The following is a 12,869-nucleotide window of genomic DNA, read 5'->3' on the forward strand; positions in this document are numbered from 1 at the left end:
CACCAAAACCTGACCATGCTAGCACTGTGATCTTGGACTTCTTTTTTTTTTTTTTTTTTAAGATTTTATTTATTTCTTTGACAGAGAGAGATCACAAGTAGGCAGAGAGGCAGGCAGAGAGAGAGGGGGAAGCAGGCTCCCTGCTGAGCAGAGAGCCCGATGTGGGGCTCGATCCCAGGACGCTGGGATCATGACCTGAGCCGAAGGCAGAGGCTTAATCCACTGAGCCACTCAGGTGCCCCTGATCTTGGACTTCTAACCTCTAGAACTCTGAGAAACAAATGTCTTTTGTTTATAAGCCCCCCAAGTCTGTGGTATTTTGTTATACCAGCCTGAACAGGTTAAGACAGCTTCAGATCCAGATTTTTTTTCCATGGCTGGTAACTTCATTCTGATTGGCTCTTCGTTCAATTATCACTCAGAAAGCCTCTCCCCAGCTGCCTTTATATAAAAGCCTCCCCCCCCCAAAAAAAGCCCCTCCCTACCCCAGTCACCCCCTATATCTTTTATTTTCTTCATAGCACTTTGTATGGTCTGAAATGATTTTACTCTTTGTTTACTGTCTTATTGTTTATCATGCATATAAGCTGGTTTTTGAGCAATGCCTGGCATTAAAAAAAAAACAAACAAAAACCTCAACAGGTATCTATTGAGTGAATCAAGGAAGTCAGGATCAAAAAACAAAAGGAACAATAAAAGGTAAAATGAAATCGTAGTTTGCGATAGAGATAGTCTTTTTTTTTTTTAAGATTTTATTTATTTGGCCGGGGCTCCCGGGTGGCTCAGCCGGTTGGGCATCTGCGTTTGGCTCTGGTCATGGTCTTGGGGTCCTGGGATGGAGCCCCATGTCCGGCTCCCTGCTCAGCGGGGAGCCCGCTTCTCCCTCTGCCCCTTACCCCACTCATTCTCTCTCTCTGTCTCTCTCTCAAACAAATAAAATCTTTTTTTTTTTTTTTTAAGATTTTGTTTATTTGAGAGAAGCAGTGTGAGCTGGGGGAGGAGCAGAGGGGGAAGGAGAGGGACAAGCATAACCTGCACTGAGTGCAGAGCCCATCCGGAGGGGGCCCCCCACCGCCCTGAGATACTGCCCTGAGCTGAAACCAAGATTCAGTTGCTTAACTGACTGAGCCCCCAGATGCCCCAGAGAGAGTCTATTTTGTACTGAAAAGTCACTGAAGTTGGGAGAACCAAGATAGGTCAACCGTCTTCCTGCTGGCTTAGGCGTTTGTACCTTATATAAAGTCTAGACTTGCCTGACACAGCCTGAACTGGCAAGTTTCCCAGATTTCTCTGGGTCTCTTGCTTCCTGGTCATTGTGATTTTAAGATAGGCACATATACTCCTCCCTATCTCCAGAGGCAATCTGTGGCTGGGTCTAGTGTTTCCTCAGTCCGGGCTGAGAGATAGGCAACTGCTGGCTTCTCTTAACAGTCTGTCAATTTCTAGCCTTAAACTAGTTTATTTAAACCTTTTAAAAAAAGTTTTATTTAGGGGCTCCTGGGTGGCTCAGTGGGTTAAAGCCTCTGCCTTTGGCTCGTGTCATGATCCCAGGGTCCTGGGATTGAGCCCCACATCGGGCTCTCAGCGGGGACCCTGCTTCCTCCTCTCTCTCTGCCTGCCTCTCTGCCTACTTGTGATCTCTGTCTGTCAAATAAATAAATAAACTCTAAAAAAAACAAAAACAAAAACAAACCCATCCTTTAAAAAAATTTTTTTATTTATTTAAGTAATCTCTACATGCAATGTGGGGCTCGAACTCATGACGCTGAGATCAACAGATGCATGCTATTCCCACCAAACAGCCAGGCCCTCTTAGCCTTAAACTAGTTTATTTTTTTTTAAGATTTTATTTGTTTATCTTAGAGAGAGCGAGAGAGGACAGGGGAGGAGCAGAGGGAGAGGGAGATAATCTCCAGCACACTTCCTGCTGAGCGCGGAGCCCGATCCCAGGACCCTGAGATAGTGACCTGAGCCAAAGCCAAAAGCCGGCGGCTCAAGCAACTGAGCCACCCAGGCACGCCCTTAAACTACTTTAAAATAATCTCCCACTTGTTGTCTGAGCACATGCAGACTTATTACTGAAAATTAATGGCTCCTAGTGACTTTTCAAGAACTTCTGGTGATGTCTCCAGCCTGCTGACTGACAAGTTCCCTATCCCACGTATCTGTTAACGAACATGGACGTTTATCTGGTCTATCCTAGGCTGCCTTAGTCAATGCTAAAGTTTCGCAGCAGCCTCAGGACCATTTTATGGCAGTAGCGGGGTGGGGAGAGTGTTGGCAGAGATGCCAACATACCTTCATGCCCAGAGATAGAGACCTGCTGTCAGCCATAGTGAGGGGTTTGTACCCTCAAAATATTCTTGGTCTCAGGGGTTCCTTATGTGGTCTCTGAGTCCCCACCTAACTTCTTTTTTTTTTTTTTTAAGATTTATTTATTTTAGGGGAGCCTGGGTGTTTCAGTCAGTTAAGCATCTGCCTTCGGCTCAGGTCATGATCCAGCCCAGCCTCTGGCTCCCTTCTGAGCGAGAGATCTGCTTTTTCTGCTTCGCCCTCTCTCTCAGCCCCTCTCCCCCACTTGTGGTCTCTCTGTCTCTCTCTTAAATAAGTAAATAAAATCTTTTTTTTAAAGATTTTATTATTTGACAGACAGAGATCACAAGTAGGCAGAGAGGCAGGCAGAGAGAGAGAGGAGGAAGCAGGCTCCCCGCTGAGCAGAGAGCCCGATGTGGGGCTCGATCCCAGGACCCTGGGATCATGACCCGAGCCAAAGGCAGAGGCTTTAACCCACTGAGCCACCCAGGCACCCCCGTAAATAAAATCTTAAAGAAAAAAAACCAACATGATTGACCTTAGCCTGTCAGAGTGTGCAAGTGAGGGGAGGGGCAGAAGGAGAGACTCTTCAAGCAGACTCCCGGCTGAGAACCAACCTGAGGTGGGGCTTGATCTCACAACCCATGAGATCATTCATGACCTGAGATGAAATCAATGAGTCTGACACTTAACCTACTGAGCCACCCAGCACCCTGACCACCCACCCAGGACTTCTTAGACTCTAGTTATGTCTGATCTTCACTGCCCATTTGTGGGTCAGCATAGAAGTTGCATTTTTGAACATGGATCACCAGTTGGGATCCTGTACCCCTAGCTGTCCTCATTCCTCAAAATGCTGTATTGATAGAGTGGAATAAAACTGCACCAGGGCAGTGGGAAGCCCCACAGATCCTAGTACCAGACTGGTCGAGTTTACTCTGGGCAGGTCTTTTAACCCTGCTGTGCAGAACTTGTTACCATTACTGTGCCGTTCCTCAGTTGAATTAGAGTCCAACCCAGGCCTGATACAAAACTCAAATGACAATGGATGTGAAGACCTTGGAGAAGGTATCATCTCTCCTAAGGAGAGGGAGGGGACAGGGGTGTGAGGTCAACCAACCAATCCCGGCCTAATGTGCTGAAGATGCTGCGCCCAGGTCAGCAGAAACAGTTCCCCAAGACAGAGACTTGACCTGACACCTAAAGACCTGTTTTGCTATTTTCTTCTCCTCCTTTAAACACGGGGTTAAGTTCTGATTTACAATCAGGATTGCGGCACAAAAGGCTTCCCAATTTAGTAATAATATCGGCTACAACTTTTTGAGCTCTATATTGTTGGCCAGGCACTTTCCCTTATTATTTTTTCTGGTCCTCACAACTATATTTCACATTAGAGCTCCTCCTCGTCTTCATGGGACGAGAAGAATGAGGCTCAGAGAGTTAAAGGACTTGCCCAGTCTGCAGGGGAGCAAAGATTATAACCAGGTCCCTTCTTATCCCGGAACTTTTGCTCCTAACCATTTTTCAAGACTGCCTTCTTCCCTGGATAAGAAAGATTCTGAGGCAGGTAGAAAGCAGCAGGAAGAGATGCAACAAGAGGCTCTTAGATTTCGGAATACCCTGGTCGTGTATAGTACACCTCTACACACAAAGTTTTTTGTTTTTGTTTTTTCCCCCCAGTCACTGAACAGGCGACATACTCTACCAGCCATCTTGGTTGTGGCAATCCCGATTCCTCTTTATTTTTCTGTGACGACAACCAGGGGAATGAGGTAAAGCCGTCCAGCCCAGGCTTTTTAAGGAGCTCCAGCAATTCCCCCGGCAAAGAGCCTCCGGGACCCAGGGCGTGGGCCGCTTCCAGCGCAGCCTCCTCCAGGGCTCCGCTCGCGGCTCGCGGGTCTGCGCCGGCCGGGGAGGGGCTCCGGCCGGGCCCTAGCGAGCCCCGCCCCCTCATTTAAATACGCGGCGCCGGCGGGTGCGTCGAGCTCGCCGCGGACCCAAGATGGCGGCGTGTGGACGTGTACGGAGGATGTTCCGCTTGTCGGCGGCGCTGCAGCTGCTGCTGCTCGCGGCGGCCGGGGCCCAGAAAGTCCCAGGCCAGGGCGGCCACAGCCAGGGCCAGGGCCCCGGGGCCAACTTTCCGTCCTTCGTAGGGCAGACTGGAGGCGGCGGGCCGGCCGGTCAGCCGCTGCTCCAGCTGCCTCAGTCATCTCAGCTCCAGCACCAGCAGCAGCAGCCGCAGCAACCGCCTCAGCCGCCGCAGCCGCCTTTCCCGGCGGGTGGGCCTCCGGCCCGGCGGGGCGGAGCGGGGCCCGGAGGGGCTGGCGGGGGCTGGAAGCTGGCAGAGGAAGAGTCGTGCAGGGAAGACGTGACCCGTGTGTGCCCCAAGCACACCTGGAGCAACAACCTGGCGGTGCTCGAGTGCCTGCAGGACGTGAGGGAGGTGAGGAGGCGGGACGGGGCCGGGAGGGCCAGGCCTGGTGCGGGCCCGAGGGTGTTGCCGGCCTTGGAAGCCGCTGACGCCGGTCCGCTGCTTCTCTCTCTTCCTCTGTACTGCGCTCGCTCCTTCCCTCCCCGTCTCTAACTAGCTCCCCAGCGCATTCCGAGAAGAGGACCCCACCCCCCCTTCCCTCCCTGGTGCGGGGGTCTGGGATTCAGACCTTGGCTCCTGGCCGCTGTCTGCGAAGGCCCAGAGCGTGTTTATGTTTGCTCCGATCTTTTGTGTGATGCTCTAAGCACAGTGGCTCCTCGCCGAAGACCTGCTTAGAATTTGATTATTTGTTTCGACTTGGACAGTTCGTAGCAGCCCTTTTAAACATGAAAAAATGGTTGGCGTACTTAAGCTGTTAAGAAATGATCTGTTTATTGGCAGTAGATAACGTTTGTTTAGGTAACTCAGGTTCTGTTCTGATGTGTATTGTAGTCAATACCGAATTTACTGTCTCTACCCCGTTCTTTTGTAATTTAGCAAATTCCTATTATCAAATACGGTGTTGAAACTGATATATGTCCTTCCCGCCCCTTCATTTATTTTGATCAGTTCGTAGTGAATCTCAAGCTATTACCCCAAGTAAATTAGAGTCCCAAAGCTTGAAAAGTTGGGACAGCAGTCGAAGCTGTAATACCTATACAGTATCTGTGATTGGGTTGTGGGATCTTGCCTTTCTGACGTCTGAATATGATTTTAGTAGTACCTTTTAATGAAATCTAGATTTGATATTCTATAATGTGAGTCAGTTAACTGATATGTCTTCTCTAGATTTAATGCTGCGGACTTTATTGACAATTCTCAAAGTTTGGGAGCAACTCTGGTAGGGTTGTGGGGTTTTTTTGTTTGTTTTGCTTGTTTAAGGTTAGGTGTATAGAATTAGACCTAAAGGTTAACAAATAGAATGAAACTGCTGCTTGATACAGTTTTGTTTGGGAAATTGTATCATCAGAATTGCCTAAGATGTTCATGACCATGGGAAGATCACTGGTTTGTAGAAAATTGCTAGTCTTGGCAATATTTCCCCCACTCCACTTGCCCTCCCATCCACTGTGATACCTGCTCTAGTATTCTATACAGAGAACTCACAAGGGGAAGAGACATACAGAATCTGAAGACAGAAAGGAAATATCCTGAGCCAACAGAAATGTGGGACCGCAGATGACTTCTCATCTACAGTTTGAGAGACTAGGAGGATTCACTGTTACTCTTTATTTTTCAGCTACTTCTCTAGTAGGTACAGCTGAGATTCTTAACTGTCAGGCTTTTTGGAATTTTCTGTTTGGTATTTGAGGATATATAATCGATGTTCCCTCAGAGTAAGACCCTAATATTGGTGATCAAACACTTTGTTAGTGGTTTGTGGCAGAAGTAGGATGTTATTAGGCAAAGTGGCAAAAAGTGGCCAATGCTCAGAGTACATGTCTCTTTCTTTGTGTGCTTAGGAACATTTGGAAACCTCCACTTACAGAAGCAGGCTTCCTTTGTCATGCAGTAGAAGTGTGTAGCAGCATATGTAATCCATAAATAACAGATTTGATCACTTTTGGAGTCTGTTTAATTTTGTGGGTACTGTCTTGGATTACTTAGTGCAAGGAAACTGGCTTGAAAATGGAGTCCCTGCTCCACATTTGATTGTAAGATTCTCAGCAAGGATACTGTTTCAGTAACTACATTTTTTTCTCCTTTATGGAGATGGCTGTTTAAATTCTTTGAGCGTAGTTACTAGGTCCTATATTTCCTTTGTAACTTTCCAGAGTACCTAATTCAGTACTGAGACTCAATAAATATTGCCAACAGATTGAGGATAAATATACTAATGAAGTCAGTTTTATACTCCACAGGAAGAAAACGTATTCTATAAATTGGAGGTGGGGGTATTTTGGGGACCAGAGCTTTCCAAATTTACAGTTTAGTTAATTTTCCTCTAATTTTATATACATAAAAGTTGAAAAAAGAGTACCATGAACTACTGTGTATATTCTTCGGGAGGTGGAACTGTTTTCTTTTCTTTCTTTTTTTTAAAATTTGTAAGTGGGCTCCATACCCAATGGGGGCTTGAACTCGCAACCCTGAAGTCAAGAGTTGCATGCTGTAGGGACTGAGCCTACCAAGCTTCTGGAGGTGGAGCTGTTTTTGTTTGTTTGTTTTTTAATATTTTATTTATTTATTTGATATATAGAGAGAGATATACAGCGAGAGAGGGAACACAAGCAGGGGGAGTGGAAGAAGGAGAAGCAGGCTTCACGCTGAGCAGGAAGCCCTATGCGGGGCTTGATCTCAGGACCCTGGGATCATGACCTGAGCTAAGGCAGATGCTTAACCATCTGAGCCACCCAGGTGCCCCAAGTGGAGCTGTTTTTAAACTTTTTTTTTCTTTAAAGACAGCAAAAGAACATTTAAATCCACTTAGTTTGAGAATTAGTTAAATCTGATTTATGTGTTTGAAAGAACATACCTGAATTAAAGAAAGAAACTGCCTCGGCACATTTAAAGTGAAATTATGGAACATGTTTTGCATTTGTTTTTTGGTAAGTAGTATTGTTTGATAGGGAATTTGATATAATCTGCTTCTATATCCCTTTGGGTTTTCTTTGTTTTTTTTGTTTCCTTCTTTATCCCTTTGGATACTAATTTGGAGAAGGCTGTTCTCTGTGTACTTGGTATTAGAATTATGGAGAGGCAAAGCATGTGTTTAAATGGTAGTAAACATCTTTATTTTGAAACAACATGGGGTATATAGTGTTAGGTTAAGTCCTTTTTTTTTTTTAAGGTTTATTTTTTTGTTTTGTTTTAAAGATTTTGTTTATTTGACACAGAGAGAGAGAGAGAGCACGAGAAGAGTGAGCAGCAGACAGTGGGAGAGGTTCGAATCAGGCTCCCCGCCAAGCAGAGAGACCCATGCAGGGCTCGATCCCAGGACCCCAGGATCACAATCTGAGCCTAAGGCAGATGCTGAGGCAACTGAGCCACCCAGGTTCCCCGTGTTAGATTAAGTCTTTTTTTTTTTTTTACACACTTTTTTTTTTTAAAGATTTTATTTATTTATTTGACAGAGAGAGATCACAAGTAGATGGAGAGGCAGGCAGAGAGAGAGAGAGAGAGAGAAGCAGGCTCCCTGCTGAGCAGAGAGCCCGATGCGGGGCTCCATCCCAGGACCCGGAGATCGTGACCTGAGCTGAAGGTAGACCCTTAATGACTGAGCCACCCAGGCACCCCAAAATAAAACATGTTTTATGTTGAGAGTGATTTTAAAATACTTATGTATTTTTGACTGAAATGACTGGTATTATCATGTGTTTAGAAGTTCGGATGGAGACATTGTTTTCTTGGGAGGAGTTTATTAATGATGTGCAGTTTTTCTTAGGGCTTTTTTAAAAATCTGTTTTTGCTAGATTTTATTTTTTTTTAACATATTTACTTAAGATTTTATTTATTTGAGAGGGAGACAGAGATAGCGAGAGAGAGCAAGAGTGGGGAAGAGAGGGAGAAGCAGGCTCCCCATTGAGCAGGGAGCCCCATGCGGAGGCTTGCTCCCAGGACTCCAGGATCATGACCTGAGCCAAAGGCAGATGCTTAGTGACTGAGCCAGCCAGGTGCCCCTGTTCTTGTTGGGTTTTAAAACATAAAAGTTTCTAATATGGAAAATTTCAAGTATGCACAGAAGTCGAATAGTATGGTGATTCTCTCTGTATGTATCACCCAGCTTCAACTGCCTCTATATTTTTTTGTTCATTTGGCATAGGACTTGGGAGACTGGCGTATTTTAAAGCAAGTCCCAGACACATGTCATTTCACTTGCTTTTTTTTTTTCCATTTCACTTTCTAACTACTTTGATGTGTATCTTTGATAAGGACTTACAAAAATAAAACAATGTAGATATTTAAGATGTACTATTTTATGTATCAAACAGGAATTAACATTTAAACATTACAAACTATAAATCCAGTTTCTTTCTTTCTTTCTTTCTTTTTTTTTTTTTTAAGATTTTATTCCTTTATTTGACAGAGAGAGAGACAGCGAGAGAGGGAACACAACCAAGGGGAGTGGGAGAGAGAGAAGCAAGCTTCCCACTGAGCAGGTAGCGCAATGTGGGGCTCCATCGCTGGGATCATGACCTGAGCTGAAGGCAGATGGCCAACAACTGAGCCACCCAGGCGCCCTATAAACCCTTTCAGACTCACAGATGAACATTTTTATTATTCTATTCTTTTAAAAAATTCTTTTATTTTTGAAGATTTTTATTTTTCAGTAATTTCTGTATCCAGCGTGAGGGCTGGAACTTACAACCCCAAGATCAAGAGTCTCACACTTTGTCAACTGAGCTAGCCAGGTGCTTCTGCTCTCTTCTTAACCTTTAATTTAACAGTATCCTAAGATCATGTTTTGCACTCTCTATATTATCTTATGTAATTTTTTTTCAAAAGATTTTATTTATTTATTTGACAGACAGAGATCACAAGTAGGCAGAGAGGCAGGCAGAGAGCCCGATGCGGGGCTCCATCCCAGGACTCTGAGACCATGACCTGAGCCTAAGGCAGAGGTTTAACCCACTGAGCCACCCAGGCGTCCCTCATTTAATATATTTTTTTTAAAGATTTTATTTATTTATTTGACAGAGAGAGATCACAAGTAGACAGAGAGGCAGGCAGAGAGAGAGAGAGAGGGAAGCAGGCTCCCTGCTGAGCAGAGAGCCCGATGCGGGACTTGATCCCAGGACCCTGAGATCATGACCTGAGTCCGAAGGCAGCGGCTTAACCCACTGAGCCACCCAGGCGCCCCTCTCATTTAATATTTTTGATAGTCCTGTGAGGTGAATGTCCTGTTATCTTAGTTGAAACAGGCTCAGAGAGATGAAGTAATATGTTTGATGTTATGTCCTAAGTTGTAGACCTGGTATTCAGTAAGTTCTCTTTGATTTCAAAGTCAGACACTTTGCAATCTACCATGGATGGTTTCAGCTAGGGAAATTGGTATGTGACTGTTGAGAATGCCAGGGGTTCAGAAATGGACACAAAAAATGAGAAGAGTTGCCTGGAATTAGAATTCTCTTTTCTTTACTACTGAGAACAATTGGGTAGCTACAATTCCTATGCACTTGAATATTGTAGATTTCTCAGGTAGACCAGCATTATTAGACAAACCTAATTTAATTTCTAGTTTGAGCCCATCATGAGCAGAATTTCTGCTTAATGAAAAGATTTTCAAATCCCATCTTACCTGAGGCAGGATTTGTACTAGTATATGATGGAAGAATTTATATATATTTCCCTACTGTTTGTGTTGAATCCGTGGAACAGCACAAAGAGTGAACTAGGACTAGAGCTGGCACTGCCATTAACTAACCATATGACTGTGGGCAAGTCTTTTCATTACTTTGAGTTCTGGTTTCCTCACGTATTTAATGAGAGATTTAGGTAATAGTATAATTTCTAAGATCCCTGTTATTTTTTTTAAAGGTTTATTTATTAGAGGGAGAGAGAGCATGTGTGTGAGTGGGCAGGAGGAAGGAGCAAAGGGAGAGGTTTTTTTTTTTTAAAGATTTTATTTATTTATTTATTTGACAGAGAGAGAGAGAGAGAGAGATCACAAGTAGGCAGAGGGGCAGTCAGAGAGGGAGGGGGAAGCAGGCTCCCCACTGAGCAGAGAGCCAGATGTGGGGACCTGAGATCATGACCTGAGCCGAAGGCAGGGGCTTAACCCCCTGAGCCACCCAGGCGCCCCAAGGGAGAGAGAGTCTTAAGCTGACTTTCCTCTGAATACAGAGCCTGGGCATGGGGCTTGATCTCATGACCTGACTGAGCTGAAACCAAGAGTTGGATGCTTACCCCACTGCACCACCCAGGCACCCAGTAAGATTCCTGTTATTTTACCTGTATAACTTTCCTACATTCTATGTATATTTTGTATAGTTTTTAGGATTTATAGGTATAGCATCTCCTGATTCCTTATTCATTCATGGGAGGAAATAGTGATGTGAATAATGCAAAAGGCAATTAATCCAGACATTGTTTGGCGTTAGGATACGTTATGATTGTTTTGTTTGAGCCCATGTGGAATTTCCTCCAATGCTAACTCTCAGTGGTTGGAAGCAATCTAACCACAAAATCAAGGCATTATTGATCCCTTATTATGAAGGAACAGTAGTGCTTTAAGAACACCATTGCTTACAGTTGGTTTGATAAATGAGATTGTGATCAAGAAACAGTTATGACATGAGAGTGTTAATCTGTTGGTGCCATACAGACAGTAAATTGTTTAGGGCAATGAAGAGAGGACAAAATTAGGATTTAACTTGAGTAGAATCCAGTTCTGCTACTCTTAGCTTAAAAGTTTTTTCTCCCTTGGGGCTCAGTGGGTTAAGCCTGTGCCTTTGGCTCAGGTCACGATCTCAGGGTCCTGCGATGGAACCCTGCATGGGGCTCTCTGCTCAGCCGGGAGCCTGCTTCCCCCTCTCTCTCTGCCTGCCTCTCTGCCTACTTATGATCCCTCTTTCTCTGTCAAATAAATAAAATCTTAAAAAAAAGTTTTTTTCTCAGGCGCCTGGGTGGCTCAGTGGGTTAAGCCGCTGCCTTCAGGCTCAGGTCATGATTTCAGGGTCCTGGGATCGAGTCCTGAGTTGGGCTCTCTGCTCAGTAGGGAGCCTGCTTCCCTCTCTCTCTCTCTCTGCCTGCCTCTCCATCTACTTGTGATCTCTCTCTGTCAAATGAATAAATAAAATCTTAAAAAAAAAAAAAAAAAGTTTTTTCTCCCTTAAGTTGTGACTGTCGAACCATGTCATAAGTGAAGATACATATGAATTCTTGAGTTTGATGTGCTACTTATATTTTTCTAATATACATTAAACAAAATATATGGCCATTAAAGTATATAATACTAACACCATCTGAAATTATCTTTCTTACCTTCTGTGGTATCTGCTTTGGAAAATACCAAGACTGGATTATCTCTTCAGATCCTTCTAGCTCTGATACTTTGTGATTCTGTGATATGTAAGAATACAGTTATGTAAAAGAGAATGAAAAATTAAAAGCACAGGCGAAAAGGAGAGATACTTTAAGCAATTTAGGGGGTTGTACTGACTAAAAGAGAGTTTGAGAATTTTTTCAGAGTCCAGATTATAAAGGGTCTTAGATGTACCACTGGCTCGTTCTCCAACTAAAACCCAGAAATGGGGGTACCTGGGTGGCTCAGTGGGTTAAGCCTCTGCCTTCAGCTCAGGTCATGATCTCAAGGGTCCTGGGATCAAGCCCCGCATTGGGCTCTCTGCTCAGCAGGGAGCCTGCTTCCCCCTCTCTCTCTGCCTGCCTCTCTGCCTGCTTGTGATCTCTCTCTGTCAAATAAATAAAATTAAAAAAAAAAAAAATAAAGCCCAGAAATGGTATGTTTTCAACCTGAGACAAAAATATCCTTGCAGGTAATTGGGAGCTACCTGTAAAATTCCACTGTCATTGATGAGAAATACTTCTCTAAGAAGTCTCTTAATAGAGTGCTTAATAGTGTATAGTTGCTTAATAATTCATTGTTCTTTGGAAGAAAATGAAAATACTTGAACAATCCAAAAGATGAAATGGTACATTTCTCTTCTGTACACTTCTCCTAATGTGTCCAAAACCAATTTAGTCAGCAGCAATCCAAAAACAAAACAAAAAACCTACCTTCACCTGTTTATATAAGATACTTATATATTTGAAAAATAAGCAGTTAAATGGCTTATAGGATGTCATGCAAATTAATTTTTCTTCCTTCAGCAAACATTTATTGGATACCTACCATATGTAAGACACTGTGCTTAGTGTTAGAGGATATAAATGCATGATAATAGTTAGCATTTATTGAAGGCTTTCTGTGTGCTAAGGGACGGGATGTTTTCTAGGCATTCTATCTCATTTAATCCTATCAGAGATGTATCATTATTATTATTTAATGAGGAAACTGCCTTTGGGCCAGTAAGTGGTGGAATTAAGATTTGAAAGCAAGTCTGTCCAGCTATGAAATAGCTCATTCCTCTTCCATCCCTGTAGTATAGCCCAGTGTGGTAGTCACCAGCTCAGTGTAGCTTTTGAG

General features: G+C 44.0%; 1 protein-coding gene across 1 annotated transcript in view; it reads left to right on the plus strand.

Annotated features, from left to right (window-relative positions):
- Nucleotides 1-4,297: 4,297 nt before the first annotated feature.
- Nucleotides 4,298-12,869, plus strand: part of GLG1 (golgi glycoprotein 1) — a 159,939-nt gene continuing 151,367 nt past the window's right edge. The window contains exon 1 of the mRNA XM_047709814.1: nucleotides 4,298-4,756. Coding sequence (XP_047565770.1) covers nucleotides 4,316-4,756 — 441 coding nt within the window. The 5' untranslated portion in view covers nucleotides 4,298-4,315. The remainder of the gene's footprint in view (nucleotides 4,757-12,869) is intronic.

The sequence above is a fragment of the Lutra lutra genome, chromosome 17 (assembly GCF_902655055.1).
Source record: "Lutra lutra chromosome 17, mLutLut1.2, whole genome shotgun sequence".
Taxonomy (NCBI): domain Eukaryota; kingdom Metazoa; phylum Chordata; class Mammalia; order Carnivora; family Mustelidae; genus Lutra; species Lutra lutra.